Here is a 21,136-nt window from a genome sequence, read left to right on the forward strand (position 1 = left end):
AACCTGTAAGACCAAAGAGAAAGTTGCAAATAATCACATATTTTAATGCAAATATTATTCTTCAAAATTCACTGCAGTATTTGTTACATGGTCCATGTTTACATTACAATACAAAATTATTCCTTTGTTTTCCCCTTTTATGTAGATGGTAATGAAATAGAAGGACTGACACCTGTGTAGGTTACTGTGTAGGTTGTTACCCTCTTGTTTCATGTAGTTACAGGGTAAGTGTGAATCTGCGAGCTGTAAATTAAAGTGGTGTTTGTTACCCTCTCTTTTCATGTAGTCACATGGTAAGTACACACGTACACAATCTGATATCACTTGGAAACTTAATTCAAAAAAGATTTACAACACTTCTTATTAATTTATTCATTTTTTGAAAAACTTTTCATTTCAAATACTAAAGTCCTGTGGGAAAGAAGCTTGTTTTGTCTTTGCTTCTCCTCTTCTATTCTCCTCTTCTTTTTCATTATTCCCACTGATGGATTTTAAGAAGGAATCCCATGTCTTTTGCTATTCTGTAAAATAAATAAAAAATTACACACATAAATGCTCTCATCATTTACTAATCTTTTCGCTTCCAACTAGCTGTCACCAGCGCGTGCATGAGTAAAGAGCAACGTCAAGTGTGAAGCTTTCATGATGTTCTTGCGCGAGTTTTATCTGAAACTCATGCGAGAACGTCTCGGTTACATATGTAACCTTAGTTCTCTGAATAGGGAATGAAACGCGGCATCACCGCTGTGGGAACGCCTCTACGTGATTGCGTCCTGAAGCACGTATGTAACCAGTCCAATAGAGTGACAGAACGTCATAGGCGGTTGACGTCATAGACACGGAAACTATAAAGCACCCGTGAACACAAACAAGTACTAGCTTCTGAAAAAGCCTGAAGTAGGCGCTCATGGGCATGCAGGGAGTGTGGCCAGGTGAGGCAGCATCTCGTTCCCGTCTGTCATTGTCTTACGGAACAAGCACCTGTGCTCTTGGGGTGGAGTAGAGGTCAAGCTCATAGAACCTCACAAACGATTGCGGCCAAGACCACCAGACAAAGTTTTAGAAGCCAACATACTCCTAGTAGAGTGCAAAAGGTGAAGGTGAAGGCTGACCGGCCACCTCAGTGACCACCCACTTGTTCATTCTCTGCTTGGATGCAAAACACACGAACAGCTGTTCAGTTCTCCTCCAGAGGGCAGCTCTGTGGACATAAGCATCTAGAGCCCGAACCGGGCAGAGCAGATTGAGTGTTTCCTTGTCTGACGTCCGAAAGGGAGGAGGACAAAAGGCCTGCAGTATCACTAATCCTAAAACATTAGTAGGAACCTAAAGAATGTAACCCAGTCTAGGATATAAGAAAGCCTTAACCATACAAGGCACAAATTCCAAGCACGAGGGTGCCACTGACAGAGCTTGAATGTCTCCTATTCTCTCAAGGGAAGAAATAGCAAGCAAAAAGATCATAGATCAAAAACTTCTTCAATAAGCTTAAAACGAGCCTCTGAAATTCCCTTTACATAATGGCTCCCGTAGTGCGAACTGCAGGTCTTAAGAGGATAACAAACACCACTTTAATTTACAGCCCACAGATTCCCACTTATCCTGTAACTACTTGAAACAAGAGGATAACAAACACCACTTTAATTTACAGCCCACAGATTCACACTTACCCTGTAACTACATGGAATAACAAGCACCACTTACCCTGTACCTACACGGATAATTACCCTTTAATTAAAAAAATACTTACAGTATAAATAATTTGTTAATTTTCCCGGTAGTTACCCCTTTATTCCCCAAAAACGTCAAAACATGACAGTACCCTCCCCCTCCTGGAAGGCACGTCCTCGCGCCGTAATACATCTACAGGGGTGGGAGGGTGGGGACCCAGGAGGCTGACGAGGGCCTGGAGAAGGGGGTGGCAAGGGTGGCTTTGGTAGGTTAGGAAGTCTCCTGGACGGTACCGAACCTTCATGAAACCAGGGTAGCACCGGCAGTTCAGGAGGCCGGGGCAGAGCAGGCAGTTCAGGAGGCCAGAGCGAAGCCGGCAGGTCAGGGAGCCAGGGCGACACCGGCAGGTCTGGGACAGAATCCATGGACGGGTAGCCCTCCCCCAAAATTTTCTTAGGAGGAGTTACAGACTCAGAAACGAGCTCATAGGCTGGAGTCTTCTCTGAACTTGGGACAGAAGACGGAGTCCTCTCTGGACTCGGGAGAGGAGATGGAGCCCTCTCTGAACTCAGGACAGGAGACTGAGCCATCACTGGATGCTAGTCAGGGGCTGGAGACCTCACTCAACTCTGGTTGGAGGCTGGAGACATCACGGGACTCAGGACAGGGACTGGAGATGTCATTAGTGCTGACCAAAAGTCTATAAGCCCGTGTTACCCCGCTGGTTCTGGTTAGGCCTGATTTCCAGGTGCGGTCCTCTTGGCAGAGAGCTCTGGTGTGGCGGCAGCCATTTTTGGGTTGAACTCGGGGACTGGGGACTGGAGAACACTCTTTTCTTCAATATTGCTTGAAAAAAAATAAGGAGTTTCAGGCCCTGTTTTGAACATATTCATTATTTGCCAAGAATCTGTTATCAAATGACAACCATTTGCGTTTAACAATTTACCAAAAGCATTTATAGCTAGCTTTTACATTTACACATTTTTTTTGTGAGATAAGGAGGATCTTATAAGAGGTCATAAGGGACAGTTTTTCTTCTGCATCTTTTTTTTATCAGTTCAGTAGATTCATGTTCAATTTTAATGGACACATTTTTCAATGGCAGTTACAAATATATTTTGCAATGACTGTACTATTGCAATTTCACTCATTTCTAATGTTCTATGGGACAGATTCATTCATATACATAATCATACTTTATAATTTTATTCAAAAAGAACATGAGCCAGTGAAAAACATTAACAGGATTAAGCTACAGAGTTCAGAGGTGAACATTGTTTTGGAACCTGCCCTTTGCTTCCTGTCATATGTTGCATAAATATGACTCAATAAGTTTGACTTCTCTAAAGTAACTTTTTCTTCTGGTGTATCCAAATTACAAACATAATAGATTTTACAGGGGAAAAATATGATTGTGCACAGAGTGGTCTGGTATAAAAAAAGACCTCTTTTTGACTTGTTGAACCCCAGCAGGCAAGAGTATCAGAGACAGACTAAAAAAGGCACTTGTGAATTGAGCTCAAAATGAGAGCTAAATTGTGGGCAATGTCAAGGCAAGTCTTTTTCATAGTTCTTATTTATCTGAAAGTGTTTTCATTTAGATTTTATTGACTTGAATATTTGTTATATGCACTTCCAAAACATTTGACTGTAGTTTTAGAGATTTTTTTGCTGACTAGTAACGCTTGTACTTCAGCATTTATTGAACATGACCGTTACATCTTTGTTTGTTTGTGCTTCTGAGAATGTCTTCGAGAGGAACTTACACATGAAACCACAGAACCAGTTGTGAAAGTGTCATACGATGATGGTGAAAAAGTGCAAGTTAACTGCACGACAGGTTTAGTGGCATTTATAGATTCAAGTGTGAAAAAGGAAGATGGAAGATGACCAGAAAGTTGTCAATATGATGACCACATAATTAGTTTTTTTATTATAAAATCATTGTCATTATGCAGAGTAAAACTTGTTAGATTTCTGTAGAGAGAAAATGCAGTCACCCAGGGGACACAGCAAATGATGTTTTAAACTTACAGAGGGGTGGGAGTTTGTTTTTGGAGCAACAGTGTTGTTGTCACAATCACCAGTGAGAGTGCCCGTGTAGTCTACCAGAGGGCACTCCACGTCAGACTATTGCCATATCATCATAGACTACATTACCCATAATCCTTTGCCTGGACTCATTAGCACTCACTGTTTACACCGGTGTCTCGTTACCTCATTACATCTGCCTATATATACCATGTTTACTCTGTCATTCACTGTGAAGTCTTGTTTTGTTCACACTGCATTTCTGAGCGTTTTCCCTGATTTCTTGTCCCTTGGTTTTGGATTTCTTGCCTGTTCTGTGGATTACCCTTTTGCCGGTCTCTCCAGCCTTGTTTGGACTGATTGCCTGTGTATAACCTTTTGCCTGTTTTTGACTACGATTGTGGATTACCCTTTAATAAAGCTGCGTTTGGATTCCCAACCTTCGTGTCTCAGAGCAGTACGTAACAGAAGACTTCGCCAAGCATGGATCCAACAGTATGTCTCATCCGTCTACGTCAAGGAACTCACTCACTCGAGGACCACATCAGAGACTTTCTGAACATTTTAAACATCACCAACCTCCTGGACTTTATGTAGATTGACTTTTTTTGCCATGGACTCAATAAACCGTTACAAACCAAACTCGAGGGTCCCTGAGTGAGTTGCTTGATTATGCCCTTCAGGTAAGCGGCTCTGCATTCACTGTGGGAGTCGTAGAGGATGAACGTTGCAGTCCCGTCATGGCTGCCATTCCAGAGCCTCGGCCCATCATGGCCGCCATTCCAGAGCCTCGTCCCGTCATAGCCGCCATTCCAGAGTCTAGTCCCGTCCTGGATCCATCCAGACCCCAGTGACATTTCGTGTTTCAAGTCTGGTGGTCCAAGGTCCGGTGGTCCCGAGTCCTAACATGGCCAGGAGGGCTGTGCTGGGGTTTTATGTGGTGGTGGTCTTGCGTGTTTGGGAGGAGCACCGGGCTTCCTTCTGAACTTCGGAGGTTATTCCTGAGCAGCCCGCGGTCATCCTGGAGGAGTTTCCAGAGCTGCCGAGGTGCATTGCCCTGCCGTGGCTAGCCCCTGCACTGAGCCCAAAGAGTTGTATACTTGCAAGAAAGGGTAAATTATGCTTTTTATTCTCTTTTCTATTGTAGGAAATATATTGGCCTATTACTATTCTATATATTACATATACTATATAATACACCGATCAGGCATAACATTATGAGAGGTGAAGTGAATAACACTGATTATTCATCACTTCATCATGGCACCAGTTAGTGGGTGAGATATATTAGGTAGCAAGTGATAATTTTGTCCTCAAAGGAAAAATGGGCAAGCAAAAGGATTTAAGCAAGTTTGACAAGGGCCGAATTGTGATGCTCTGACCCAGTCGTCTAGCCATCTCCAAAACTGCAGCCCTTGTGGGGTGTAATTCAAAGAGTATAGGACATAATTCAAACCTGCAAAGTCTTTACTTTTATATGTGTACACTTACAATAAAAAAGAACATTGTGCTTTTGTAAAATAAAGAAAACAAGATTTTCTTTATTTTCGCACCTCACAAAAATGAACCAAACCCAGCAGCACACGGTCACACCGCTTTTCTTTAGTTTGTTTAATCTGTTAATAGAAAGCAAAAAATATGTTGCATATGTATTACTTTTATATAGACCTATAGACATATTTTTCTGAAAATAATTGTATTTTTAATGTAACTCAATTTTCCTGAAATCATGACAACCGTTTTTTTTAAGCCTCACAACCCACCCAAGGGTCACGACCCAGGCTTTAAAAACCACTGCTCTATGGGACAGAATCATTCACCACATCAATGCACTTTATTTTTTTTAATTTAAACATGAACCTATGAAAAACATTAACTGGATTAAGCTACAAAGTTTAGAGGTAAACAAATGCAATTATTTTGGAACCTTCCCTCTGCTTCCTGTTCATATGCTGCATAAATATGACTCAAGAAGTTTCACTTCTCTAAAGTAACTTGTCTTTTGGTGTGTCTGGTGTGACTTTATCAGAGACAGACCAAAAAAGGCACTCGTGAATTGAGTTCAAAATGAGAGTTCCTGTAAAACTCCTCAGCTTCGTCTTTGGGTTGTTTTCCTTAAATTGTCAAGGCAAGTGATTTTTTTATGTATTTATTTGAATGTCTTTTTCATTAGGATTTTATTGACTTGAATATAAATGTTATATTATAAGCACTTCCCAAACTATAGCTTTAGAGAGTGTTGACTAGTTTTGCATGTACTTCAGCATTTTATATAAATGACAGTTACGTGTAGCAAAGCTCAAAAGGGAAATATGTATAATTAATTATAACAAATTATAATTACTTATAAATATTTTGATTAGTTTTTTAATTGGCTGTAGCAAAATTAATATTACAATTATTTAATCAGTTCGTTCACTGAGCCATAGACTATGGACGTATAGTGTCCGTGATGTCACCCATAGGATTCTGAAGAGCAGTTTTGAAGCGTAAAGTAGGGTCGAGCTGGCCGTTGCCATCTTAGCAGCATCATCGCGCGTCACTCCCGGCTAACAGAAAATGGGTAAAGTGGCGGGACGTGGGCGGAGCTGAGGTGACGTGATGACTAACAGCAGATAAATGGCTATCCACCTGTCACTCAAAGTGGCCACGCCCTTAATTATGCAGAACTTTAAGGCTTTATATAATGTAAAAGAATGAGTTTTAAAACAAATTTAATCCTCACAGTTGTCATGAAGGGCAAAATTAGCCATATAGACCAAAACCACAATTTGTACCAGGCTGTAAACATGTTTTTTTTTTTTCTTTTGTAAAGTTGGGTATTTTAACATGGGGCTCAATGAGAGTCTGCTCCCTTCTGGAGCCTGTGCCTAGCGGCCAGTTGATGTATTGCAGTTTAAGTCACTTCCATATTGGCTCCAAGAGAAACTGGGGGAGGTTGTCACTTGTGCAGAACCCAAGTGCAGTTTATTTAAATTCCAATAGTGCACATATACTAGTGATGTGACATTTGAACCGAGGCGTCGGAGCTTGTGTCGAGAATAAATGGGCATTCCAGATTAAGCCCCGATTCGAGGATTGTGTTGTTAACGTAGAAATCATGTGACCAATGACAAACGAGGCCTCGGTTTGTGTGGAATACATCATTGGTTCGGTCTGAGTGTTGCTTCATGTTCGAAACTCGCTCCACCTTGTGGTTGTTGTGGTGTTTCAGAGAAGTGTCAGGAGTAGTAGAAATGTGTGTCAGAGAGTAGTTTTTTCCGAAAAGAGGAATCGTCTAAACCCCAAAACACTAAAAATCAATTATAATCCTCCCTTCACCCACCCCAAACTGCTGTGCTGCAGTTTGCTCCACTATATCCTCATAACCTTAGGCTCTACACGGCACTAAAACTGCACAATAAATTGTGCACACTGCACAAAAAAACCCTAGTAACAATTATTCACTTGTCCAACACCAGACTGCTCTGTTGCAGTTACCTTTATTACGTTGCCTCCACCATGCACTACACTCAACACAGCATCACTTTTGTTGTTCATACTGTCACTATCCAAACAATTTATAAATAATGAATTTACAATGTGTCTGGCAGTTGTCTTTGTGCAAGTAAAGTCAGAAAGAGAAAGATGCATATTTTATTTTAGGCAATGGACAAACGTCTATTCAGGTCATTGGCTCAGGATTAATGGATTTGTCTGCTATTTCTTTGCACAGTAGCTAGGTGTCACTAGTGAGTAATGATGAAATTAAGCTTTTGGTGAAGCAATGGGCTGCGAGGTCTCAGTGGTTCAGGAAGCCTCATTTTGTCATCACTACAAACAGAGATGGGCATAAATACATTGAAATGTATTTAAAATACAAATACAAAATACTGTGTGGAAAAATGTATTTAAATACAAATACTAAATACTTTGTGGAAAAATGTATTTAAATACAAATACAATATTTTGTATTTTGAAAATACACAAAATACATGTGAAATTGGCGATTCAGTGCAGGTATCCCTAGGCTGAAATCTATCTGGGCCTATTCATTAATATGTTTTGTTCTAATGTCACAACAAGTCACAATTTCAAGTTTACTGGGTTTAACTTGATTATTTGGTTAGGGTTTAAGAAGTGTACTAAAAAACTTTCACATGTGTCCTCAAAATGACCCACAACCTAATCAGTTTATATGTGAAGAAATCCATTTATTCACAAACTTCTCACAAGACGAGTCTTTGACAAATTATTCGGCAAACAACTTCCTCTTATCGCTGCTTTTTGATGGTTTGGAGAAAAATTACTCAGTCGCCCTCTGTAGTTTCACAAAATTATACAACGGCAAGCATTATTTTACTGAGGAGCGCGTGCAGTAAGCAGGTTCGCAGCGTAGAGCCTTGCCAATTGCGAAAAAAATATAAACAAGCCTTCAACCAGTATTGCCAATTTTTGTTTGCCAATTTTTTTGGCAACTTTTGCTAACTTCTGGAAAGTGACTCTAATCCAAACAACACCCATACAAGCTAGCTCAATAGGCAGAGTAGTTAATTCATAATTCCTTAAGATCGCTGTGGAAATGTGGAAACCGCTGTAAAAACTGGAAGATCATTTAGGTAGCATATTTACGGAGCCCTGCATATGACATGCAGGAATAAACTAGTTGGCTAAATCATGCACACGATTTATAAATCGAGGGAACAAATTAGTAAATTTTGCGCACAATTTGCTTTTTTTTTTCTTGCACGTCATATGTGGGCTTGCAATTACATAATGACATCATAGCACAATGACCACACAATGTCATTTAGCAACTTTTAGCAACAACTGGTTCTGCCTTTAGCAACTTCCCCTGAAAATTTGTTGGCAACAGTGGCTTGAACTGCACAAAGCTAAATAGAAAGCAGCAACTGTGCTGATTCCACCGCTTGCTGCGTTAAAAAGGCCTTTAAGTCAAAAATGTAGGCCTTTGTCAGCGTTCCATTCCATCTCGGAGTGTGCGCACAAAAAAACTGCCTGCCGACGTGCAAGTGTGAATTTGAATTTCCTTTCACGGCGGTTATAACACAAATCACATCACACCCAAAAACGAATTCACCCTTGCTTCTTTTTCCACTCCAACATTCCAATTATTCCTACCCACTAAAAGCTTCACAGATATATCTATGTAAACGATTTAGAAAGAGTTCCATCGATTCACAATTTATATCATCACTACGAATCTACAATATGTATTGTCATATGATATCACCCATCCCTAACATGCAGTAACGTTAATGCTTCAAACACATTTGACAAGCTATCAACAAGTAGAATTGACCATGAATCCTTATTCCAGAAAAATTGTTCATGAATGTTGGGGTTGGGGGGAGGGGCAGTATGCTGGCTAAAGTATAAACTATGGTTAGTGTTGCAATACCATGGTTTAACTATAGTAACTATGGTTTCATATGTAGAAAAACATGGCTACTTTTCGTAAGGGTTGTGTTGTTGTCTGCCCTAGCTCCCTCTAAACTTGAATAATTGTCTGCTAAATTACTACTGTAATTTTACAGTATATAATAATAATGTCCTTTAGCATACAGTATTTTGCCATAATACCATATTTAGCCTTTTAATCAACAGTAAATTTTACCATATCTTGGAGTATAGCAACAATATTGTGAGGATTGTGAGTTCAGTATTGTGATGTGTATCGAATCGTGAGGGTACACCCCTGCTATTTACTGATGAAACTGACCTGCACTTGAAGTTTTGCCTCTCTGCTCCATCTGGCCGCTTCCATTCCATCCTATCTCGCATTGATTACTGATTGAAAGAAACCTTTTGGCGGAGGAGTGGAGTCGCACAAGCCGAATCATACCGCTTGCCAGTCAAGACTAACCGATTCATGGTATATTAGAGATGCCACCAAAATACAGATTAAAACTAAAGTAACGAGCCTGGTTTGAAAATATAAGTAGTAGAAGGTATTTGATATTTCTGTAAAAATGTGAGGAAAGTAAAAATTTGTCAGAAAAATAAATACTTAAGTCAGGGTTGCCAACTTTTAAGATCAGGTTGGAGTGAGATTTCCCTTCCTCGAGGGGGTGGGGGGGCTGACGGTATACTACGGTATATTGATTTCGATTTCAGTATAGATTCATAGCCTACTGTACATATAAGGAAATAAGGATATGTACATTATTAACATTTTAAAATTTCGCATTTAAAGAAATCTAGTGTTTCATCATATCTAAATATTTATTAAAATGCAAAATGCATAACTGCAATACTTTTTTGAGCAACTAGATTAGATACATGTAAATTGATTAAAGAGCCATAAAGGCACCTACTGGGTAATGGCATTACAAATGGAAATTATTATTTTTCGAGCCACAAAATGACTCTAATTTGCCTCTTTGAATAATAATTCTCTAATTTAATCTTATTACTATACTAATTGTAATATAAATAATACAAATATTAGAAGAAAAATATTTTAAGTGGTCATTAATTGACAATAATTATTGCACAAATAGTATTTAGTACCAAAAGATCTCCTCAAAATATTCAATAAATATTATTGAACTAAAATATAGAATATTTATTTAATTGAAAAATAGTTAAGGTGTATGGTCACATTTGACCATCAATGAGTATGAGTGTGACCAATTAGTATGGAATACCTGAGGGCTAAATACAATAAAAAACATTAACATTAATGTTAACATTGTTGCATCTCCATTACTCTCCATTATAAAACGATCCTGTATGCTGATGTAATAATCAATGCACACTATGCTGTACTGTTTACCAAAACTTGCTGCAAACACCTGTTAAGTGGAGCTGTGGTGTATCAAGCCATTAAAATGTATTGACACAGCGCTAGAAGTATTGAGCGCTCCGTGAAGCACGTGACTGCGCGCGCCACCGGGAGACGAGAGAGCATGCCGCAACTCCGTTTTTCAACGCCTCTGGCTTTAACTGTTATGCCATATTAGCGCCAAAACGCTATTTATTGTTTGAATTTCGCATTAAAACTTTAAAAAATGTAAAAACTTAGACATTGTTTAATATCAAAATCAGGTTTGGCAATTTGGCGTGAGATTCAGTTGGGTAGCGTGAGAGCGTGAGACTGAGCCTGAAAGCGTGAGTGTCACGCCAAATGCGTGAGAGTTGGCAACCCTGCTTAAGTACAGTAAGGAAAGTATCTCTGACCATGTGCAAGTGAAAGAATTGACAATATGATGACCACATAATTTTATGTGACTGAAATGTTACACAGAGGGGTCGCAGTTTGTTTTTGGAGTATACAACAGTATTGTAGACTTGCAAGAAAGAAAGGGTAAATGTGATTTATGCTTTTTATTCTAATGTATGAAATGTATAATATCCTTTTAACACTCTTGCACAGATGGAGGTGTGACTGCATCAGGCAACACAGAGGAAGGAAATGGTGATGTTATTCACTTTGAGTGTGTATCCATTGAAAAAAAGATAGACAGAAGTAGTGACATTCACTGCACAGAGACGGGCGAAAGGAGCGACTCTCTTCCAAAGTGCAAAGGTTCATTCCATTGTTTAATTTTTTTGTTTGTCTGTATTGTCACCGAATGATCACAGATTTCTGCACTTTATTCAAAGCACCAATTTAATGAGTCACCATGGAAACAGAAGCTAAGAAAAAAAGCGTGCCATATTACTTCCTTCTTCAGTTGTTTCACGAGTTCGCACTTGCATATCATTTATAGAGAGTAATTCAATGCGTATTTGGCGTGCTGTCTGGGGGGAGGGCTTCGAGCTCGGAATTAGGCCTCCTAATGCTGATCTAACCAGCAGAAGACACGAGCCGCGATTTAAATCCCATTTGCGCAGATGGGGTGTGTTGTAACACTGCGTTACAATCAGCCCCTATTACAAATATGCCATTATATTGTATACTTTTAGGAATTCTTTTGAGAAACCATGAGAAAAGGGTGAATAATGACTGAGAGTTAATGTTCAGAAATTATTAATTATTATTATGTTTTGAACTATGCTGTATATATGTATTTAGCTATGTGTTTGTAGTCAAACTCAAAAATGCTTATATTTTTAATGATTAAAAATGCCATTATTTTATTTTAAAAAGTTAATAATTGTATTTTGTTGACAAAATATTTTAGTTTGTCTTGGATATTTTTTTGATTATATCAGAAAACATTTTAAGCTGTCATGTTACAATGTTCCCCACCTATGGGGCATGTTGTCACATTTCACTTCCATTCTTTCAGGGTAAATCAAGAAAAAAGTATACACTGTATTAATGAAACAAAACCACATCATTGTACTAGACATGTGTGCAATTAATGTGGGAAACAATAAATACTCTGAACCCCAAGTGGATTTACACAAACTGAGAAAGTCAAAAAGCGTTAGGTTGTGCCCCGCTCTTCCCTATCATAGAAAACGGCCTGTTGAAAAAAGGGAGAAAGAAAACATTTGAATGCAGATATATGTCTGACAATAAAATAAATAATAAATTTATTAGAATTAAATAAACATTTAAATATTACCTTGTTATAATAGTGCTTTATAATATTACTGATTATCTCTTCATCGCGACACGTACCACCTATCTAAGCATTGTTGCAGACCATGAACCCATGGAAACAGTATTCCCTGGTGGCTGCGGCATCTTTCAGCAGGATAATGCGCCCTGCCACAAAGCAAAAATGGTTCGGGAATGGTTTGAGGAGCACAACAACGAGTTTGAAGTGTTGACTTGGCCTCCAAATTCCCCAGATCTCAATCCGATCGAGCATCTGTGGGATGTGCTGAACAAACAGGTCTGATCCATGGAGGCCCACCTCACAACTTATCCACGACAAGACTTAAAACAAGACTTAAAGGATCTGCTGCTAACATCTTGGTGCCAGATACCACAGCACACCTTCAGGAGTCCATGTCTCGACGGGTCAGGGCTGTTTTGGCAGCAAAAGGGAGACCAACACAATATATTGGTCATATTGTTATGCCTGATTGGTGTATATTGCATAATATAATGTTGTAACTGTAACTTGCAATTATACATAATTTTGTGCGCAATCTTTCACGCCCATTTGAGCCTCATAAATAGGTCATGCATGCACTGAACACCTCTGAATCAAACTCAGGAGCAGGTTATGTTAATTTTTTTATTGTCCATCTTCATCTGCCTTCACTCCCAGTGGGCTTTAGTGGGAGTCTCCCACTAAAGCCACGTGTCCACCAAAGGTTTTTATACAGATCTGCTGAAAACACCTTGAAAACACAGCGGTTTGGCAGCGCAGCGGGGGGTTTTTTCAGTTGAGATGCTTTGCTTGTTATGATACGGAATATCCGCGGAAGTGTTACTAGTGTATCTCATTTCACAGATAGTTTGTTTCTGTATTGATTATATATAAAAATGCCGGTACAATGTAAAGTATTTGCTCTGGCTCTTTTAAATTATTTTGTTCCGTTATTATACTTCATATTATACTTTCATCTGTTGACGTTGTACAAGCAGAATGTGGCGGTTGGTCGGTGTTGTATTTGTCCCGCTCCTCCCTCCTGAAAAGTGACAGTGAGGAGCGCAGCGTTTTACTCAAAGTTGAACATTCTTCAACTCTCGGTGACCAGTAAAAAACGCAGAGCGTTCAATGCTTGAGCGTGAAAAAACATTTACATTTACATTTAGTCATTTAGCAGACGCTTTTATCCAAAGCGACTTACAAATGAGGGCAATAGAAGCAGCTAGAGCAGTCAAGGGCAACAATATCAACAATATCTTCAGGCCAACTGCAAAACTGAACTGAAAAAAGGCCCCGATCAGGCCGAATGCGTTTTTGCAGTGAGAGGCGCCTTTTTTGAATAGATTTCTGTTGGCAGAGAGCGTTATGCGTGCTGCTTACGCGCCCCCGGGTGCCTCGCGTTTTTGAAAGAGCACTCTGAGCGCATGAAGTTGAAAAAAATTAACCCTGAGCAGAAAAGCGTCCGACGTCATCACGTTTTTGCCCCATTGTGCAATCCAATGAATGGAGAGGCGGGCCTTCCGTTGTTGTGATGGTTATCCTGATTAGACTGACAGTACAGCTGATTCGGGGGTTGCCTAGGAACATTAATAAAACCACAGCGCACTGCTATTTTCTAAATTAAAAAATGTCAACCAAAAAAGGCAGTGCAGTGCGTCTCACCTTTTCAAACCTGAAAAACGCGTTCTGTTTCTAACTCAGCGCCTCGTTACCCTCTGGGCGTTCATCCGCGTGAAAAAAATGCTTTGGTGGACACAGCGTATATGGTTTGTCTCATCAGATGCGGTGCTACTGTTTCTCGAGGAACTCCTCAAATTGTCCCACGGACATTCGAAAGTAAGTGCAGAACCGGCCATGATAAAGTTTTAGCTCCTGTACAAGTTTAGCATATTGCCCTTCAGACTTTCTGTTCAAGACTGGGTGCACCCAAAACCTTCTTTTCGGTCTTTTAAATAAAATGAAAAGCTTGTCTCCACTGGATGATCAAGTGTCCATGTTTTCTCAGCTGTCATCGAATGTTGGAGCTCTGAAACGTCACAGACGTCGCAAAATTTGTGTCGCGGTTGATGTGAATGGTTTTGACGTGAACTATTCGCACACAAAATATTAGCTTTTTCGTTACGCGCCCGGTGTGAAAGGGCCTTTACTTTTAAACATACACACTTAAACATGTGTGTAACAACCTGCTTTCTGGAATACCCCCCCTGTATAGGATGCACCTGTGTTTTCTAATGAGGAAGCTTCAGTTAAACTACTGAGAAGTGCACATGCAAATCTAAAATGGGCGTTTACCAATCAGTGGCCAATTTCAAACTACAATGGATGTTTTAAAAAAAAAATTCAACATACTTGCTAAAACCATGAAGGCCCACCCTTAAACCCCCTAGTGGATTAGAGCAAATCGGGTAAAGTGGTTGAAAATGCCCATTGTGGTTTGAAAATGCCCCACTGATTGGGAAACACCTACTAATGTTCTGTAGAGATACACACCTGCATGATCTTGCAGGCATCAACTACAAATCACTGTTAGTTCAATGTCATTGTCTTCACCCATGTGTGCTGCTGACTTCCATCACAGTTTCAACGCTGATCCAACATACTTTAAACATTGACATTTCAATCTCAACCAAAATGATGGTTTTGATCAAAACTCAACATTGTGTCAATGTCACCATGCTATCTGGGTTCTGTGTGGATAAATATGTGATCAAATGTCTGCTTTCTCTAGAGGTAACATGTCCTCTAACCACAACAGTGGAAGACTTAACAGTTGAGCGATTCCCTGATATTGAGGGTTCCGTCAAACCTGGACACAAGTTAATATTTTCATGCAAAGGACGGGGGCTGATATTAAAAGGACAGAGTGAAATCATCTGTCAATCAAATGGAGAATGGAGCCGCCCTTTTCCTAAATGTGAAGGTAAAGCCATGGACGGTAAAGCTTCAGATTGGACAAAGATAGTTCAAAGATTGATTTGTTGTTCACATGGAGGATGATTGGTTGATCAGATCTTTCTGTTCTTTAGAGGTAATGTGTGTCGTAAACCTGCCAGCAAACATGAGATCAGACAGACACCCGGGGCCTGAGGTTTCAATCAGACCTGGAGACACAATAACTCTTTCATGTGTTGGGAGTGGATCAGAATTACAAGGACAGAGCAAAATCACATGCAGGTCAAATGGAGAATGGAACGTTCCATTCCCTAAATGTGTAGGAGGTAAGGTTCACAGGTTTTCTAGTCGAGTTTTATTAGCAGTGTTTGCAAGCATCACTATTGATCATATTAAAGTAAATGCTCAACTTTGGTACGTAATTGATCGGCACACAAGTCTCTCTTGTCTTGGGCCAAGAAGCAATATCCTAGCAACCACCCAGAATAACCTAGCAAAGCATAGCTATGCACTAGCACCATGGCAGTGAGTTTTACATGGATAAACGCAACTTTAGATGCAAATTTAGATTTAGTTACAATAATATATTAAACATCTGCACACCATATCTCTTCAAAGTAAAAAAGCATTTTAAAGCATTTTAGAAAACCACAAATTCTCACATTAATAATGTGCATTACATTACAGGTTTTTTTTTTTTTTTTTTACAATTGCTAAAAAGCGTTTACCAATACGTAATGTACTTTTTCTAAACTCTTGACACAGCAAAACACTTTTATCACACAATTTACAAAACTTTCTGGCCAAAACCACACTTTGATAAATAAATACAAACTCTACATTGTAAAATGCTAAAAACATTTTTCTACTTACTAACTATATCAAAACACGGCAAAACTTAATTCAAAATTAAATCATTCTGTCAAAACTCGAGCACTAGTTTTCTATCCAACATGAACATATAGTCAATCATGGCGCAATCACTGTCAAAATGCAATTGATGGCATTATGAAAACTGCATTACTTGTCATGTTTCAGTTCTACCTGCAGACAATATGAAATCCATTGTGTTTGATAATTCATTTTTTTTTTTTACACAGTGCTTGAAGTGGAAAAAATAAAGTGGCGGTACTCAACAGAGGGGGCGGGGCTTTGTTGGGGGCGTGGTTATGGAGGGGGTTGTTTAGTCAATAATTCAAGAAGGTCTATATTTTAAAGCTCTTTCTAAAGTGTACTCAGCCTTAAAACTAACATATAGTTCTTGTAATTGTTTAAAGGGATAGTTCACCCTGAAATGAAAATAAAGCCATCTTTTACTCACCCTGCTGTTGTTCTAATGCCCTTCTATCTTTTTCGGACCTCAAAAGCAGAAATTTAAAAAAATAGTCCTGAATGTGCTCCTTCATATAATGGCAGTGAATAGCGACCAGGCTAAAACATTACAAGAAATAAACAAAAGTATCACGCAATGATACAGTGAGACACGCGCCATATATGGAAAGTGTTCAGGAGGAATACTATAAGCTTTGGCAAGAAAGAAACCGTATTATTCAGCCAAAACACTGAGTTCGGCCATCACTCTTTGCGCGTTCCTGTGATGAGTTGCGATAAAGTCTGTCTGGCTACGCGAGACTTGGTCAAATGGGTCCCCCATGCAGAACATGAACTTGCTGCCATGATGAAACAACAAATCCAACATACATGGCCTTTGTTTACTATGGAAGCATTTTTTCCACCACAGATTAAAAAGGTAATTGTGACTTTTTCATCTCACAATTTTTGCAATTGCGAGATATAAAAAGGAATTGGGAGGAAAAAAGTCAGAATTTGGAGAGAAAAAGTCACAATTACCTTGTTTATTTTCTATTCCATTGCAGAAATAAGCTTTCATAGGTTTCTCATGTGTAAGGGGAAAAAACATAGAGATACACATTCTTACTCTCCTTCTTGCTTGTCCTCAACCATCTACTCATCTCACTCCAGCAACTATTCCTCTTTTTTTTCTCTCTGCTTCTTGGAGTTGTTTGGCAACTATGCCTCTAACTGAGATGTTTATATGTATTTTTAATATATTTTTTCAGTACTTTTGAGCCGCTGTTGTTGCAGCAGTTGATTCTTTATATATTCAAGGTTTGGAAAATTAGGTCTTCATTTCTGTCATGCTATGTTCAAGCATTTGTAAATAAGACCAGACAGATCCATGATTTTGGTTGTGTGAAAAGAAAATGTAAGCATTTTAGAAATATGTTAATTGACTGCATATTTTTTGTGAAAACAACATGAATTGTGTAAGTGAAGTTCCTAAATGTAATTTAGGGAGGAGGGAGCCCATCTAATCTTCCAATCAACAGCCAACCGCCAGAGTATATAAACAGCTGCTTACTTCTCCTCAGTCTCAGCTGTTCCAACATCCCACCACCTCCCCAAACTCCACCTTTATCTTAGGTGCCTTGCCCTATATAATCATATCCTATATTTAGTCACTGTGGGGGTATATCAGAGCTTGAGTTGAAGCTGCTTCATCGAGCCCCTCATCAGTGGACAGCAAGCCAAATAAGTTGAACCTAATATCTTAAGATTATATGATCAAACTAACTCATTAAATGGTATGGTAACAACAGACGGATGTTGTGCTAATTTCTTTCTGGGACCTTTCCAAACTCCCTTAAAACCGCAGTAGTTAAGCCTCTTCTGAAAAAGAGAAATCTGGATAACTCCATAATGAGCAACTACACTGTAAAAACGAATTAGTTCAGTTTACTTAATTAAATTGTGCAAACTTGTTGCCTTAATTTAATTAAGTAAGAATTACTTAATTGCATTAAGTTGTTCTTACTTAAACCGTTTAAGTTTTGTCAACTTAATTCTATCTGGGATCTGAGGAAGTGTACTCCCAGAGTGCATTGTGGCATGAATAAATTAATTGCTTCGTTTTACTATTTTTGCCTTTATTTTACTATTTGTCTTTTGTCAGTATAACCCCAATAATGACAGCAAGTAAAATAGTAAAGGTTGTATTAATAATAAAAAATAAAAAAATAAATAAAAATAATCCTTGTTACCATTGTTGTGTTTTGCATGCTGAATGTTGAAGTGTGTGTGTGACACACTCGAGCATGGTCAAATGATATTGTGACAAACATAGAGGGATTATATCAACTCAATTAAAAGGTTATGCCATAAATATTAGCAAAAAAATGTTAAAAGGTCATTATTTGACATGAAAAATAGTTATGTTCTATATCTATATATATATATATATATATATATATATATATATATATATATATATATATATATATATATGTATATATATATATATATATATGTATATATATATATATGTATATATATTACTGCCCTTGTTTTGAAATCAATTTCTTGTTGCATTGCTGCATTAATAGGAAGTTAATTACTATAATATGAATGAAGTTCCAAGTGTCCAACCAAAGGGAACACTAATCACAATTATGGTGAGAAGAAGTGGAGGAAATGAGTGATAAGTCTAGAAAAAATTGCCCTGCCTCAAAAACACTTTGCCCGTCCGCCCGTCCACCCGCTTGTTTTTTTGCTTTGGCAAAATGGTACTCAAACCAGTCAAGTAATGTTTACTTGAGTTTTCTAAGTAACGAAGGCATAGCATGCAAATAGTTCAGATTACTTACTTGTTTTAAGTAAGGTCAACAAATTATTGGACATTAAGTAAAGTTTACTAAAAAAGTCTTAGTAAGAACAACTGTTGGATTTTACAGTGTACAGACCAATCTCAAATCTCCCCTTCATAGGCAAGATCATTGAAAAAGTTGTTTTCAGTCAGCTGAACAAATTCTTGAGCTCAAACGGATACTTTGACAATTTTCAATCTGGTTTCCGACCGCATCACAGCACAGAGACAGCGCTCATAAAGATAATAAATGATATTCGCCTCAATACAGATACAGGCAAAACATAAATTGTGGTACTACTTGACCTCAGTGCTGCATTTGACACTGTTTACCACACTCTAAAAAAAAAGGTTCTATATAGCACCAAAAATGGTTCTTCAGTGGTTCTTCAGTGGTTCTTCGGCGGTGCTTCAGATATTCTTCACCTGTTCTTTGACTAAGGTGCTATATAGCACCTCTGAAGAATCGCTGAAGAACCAGTGAAGCACCAAAATTGGTGCTATATAGCACTAAAAAAGGTTATGATTACGAGCCAAGAACCATTTTTGGTGCCAAATAGAACCTTTTTTTTTTTAGAGTGTGGTCAACAGTGTCAAATGCAGCACTGAGGTCGAGTTCTAACAAACACTTATCGTTGAGGACATTTCTGCGTGCACTGTATTTTCAGTGTAACAGTTACATAATACAGAATAGCTAGAGACATAGGATTCCTTCTTAATATTCATCTGTGGCAAGGATGAAAAAGAAGAGGAACAAGAGGAGAATGAAGCCATGCAAAAGAAACGAATAAGTGTTGTAAATCTGTTTTAAAAAACGTGTTTTTTTTTTTTTAAATAAAGGTTTCCGAGTGATATCAGATTGTGTATGTATTTGTATTGTACTTACCCTGTAACTACATGAAGCAAGAGGGGAACAAGAACCACTTTAATTTACAGCCCGCAGATTCACACTTACCCTGTAACTATACATGAAACAAGAGGGTAACAAACACCACTTTAATTTACAGCCCGCAGATTCACACTTACCCTGTAACTATACATGAAACAAGACGGGAACAAGAACCACTTTAATTTACAGCTCGCAGATTCATACTTACCCTGTAACTACACAGATAATTTTCCTTTGATTAAAAAATACTTATAGTACAAATCATTTGTTAATTTTCCTGATAGTTACCCCTTTATTCCCCCAATATTACATATTGTTCCCTTATACCTACACGTACTTACTTTATAGTTACACTATAATTACCGAAAGTTATGTAAATTCGCTTTACTTATGCACTTATTACTTATTTCCGGGCCGTAATCTAAGCGTTACCTAACTTTGTTTTTACCCTCAGGGAAATGTGTGCAACCACCACACGTGGAATTTGCAGATACAAGAGAAAGGGCAAAAAATGAATACAATTCAGGGGAGAGAGTTGAATACATCTGCTTTGATAAATACACACTGGTTCCGCATCACCCCTACTCCAAATACTACACCTGTGAACAAGGCGAATGGAGAGGAAATATTAAGTGTTTAAGTAAGTATAAACATCTACACCATATACATCAAAGACATGAAAGGCTTTTCTCACTGTATTATTATTATTATTTTTTTTTATAAGTTTGATGTAATCTTGTAGTTGAAGTTGTAGATCTGGTTCTGATGAATCAATGATTGTAGTATATTGTAACACTGACAGTGAGATGTGTTTGTTTCAGAGCCCTGTGTAGTAACAGTGGAGGAAATGGATAAAAGAGGTATAGAGCTGCGGAAGGGTGGACGGCAAAAGATATTCTCACCACATGGGGATAGAATCACCTTTGTATGTCAGTGGGGAAAACATTTAAAAGTCAATGCCTTAATACAATATTGTAATGATGGAGTGATGATTTTGCCTGAGTGTGTGTGACAATGAGAATAAAACATCACTGATGCATCAGCTGTACAAATAAACCAAAACAAATGGAGCAAATACAAATAAATCCTTTTCTCATTTCAGATTCTCCATTTTGAATTCTTGCAATTAAAACTAAATAAATTATAAAAGCAACATGTTTAAAAAGTGCATGTATAAAAAATGACATTAACTAATTTAATGCCAGCTAAGTGATCATATGTGTATTGAGTACAATGAAAAACTTTTCAAAAATTGACTGCAAAAAGCCTGTAAGACCAAAGAGAAATTTGCAAATAATCAAGTATTTTCACTATCACGCAAATATGGGGGGAAAGAAATACATGTGTCATTAAACTTTCTTATTGCTCTGGGTTTCCTGCTTTTGTGACAAATTTGACCACTGACATGTCTATATGTACTATGATCATGATTTATTGGAGACACCATAGTGAAAAAATATTATACTTAAAGGAACACGCCGACTTTTTGGT

The 21,136-nt window shown here is 38.3% G+C and overlaps 1 protein-coding gene across 1 annotated transcript; it reads left to right on the plus strand.

The window, feature by feature from the left end:
• Positions 1-5,689: 5,689 nt before the first annotated feature.
• LOC307121114 (complement factor H-related protein 2-like) lies at positions 5,690-21,017 on the plus strand. The gene is made up of 6 exons (XM_079808550.1): positions 5,690-5,830; positions 11,081-11,233; positions 14,929-15,120; positions 15,227-15,418; positions 20,100-20,285; positions 20,467-21,017. The coding sequence occupies exons 1-6, from the start codon at positions 5,770-5,772 to the stop codon at positions 20,655-20,657; spliced, it is 975 nt and encodes a 324-aa protein (XP_079664676.1). The 5' UTR covers positions 5,690-5,769; the 3' UTR covers positions 20,658-21,017.
• The last annotated feature ends 119 nt before the right edge of the window (positions 21,018-21,136 follow it).

Source organism: Gobio gobio, assembly GCF_949357685.1.
Source record: "Gobio gobio genome assembly, chromosome: 24".
NCBI lineage: Eukaryota > Metazoa > Chordata > Actinopteri > Cypriniformes > Gobionidae > Gobio > Gobio gobio.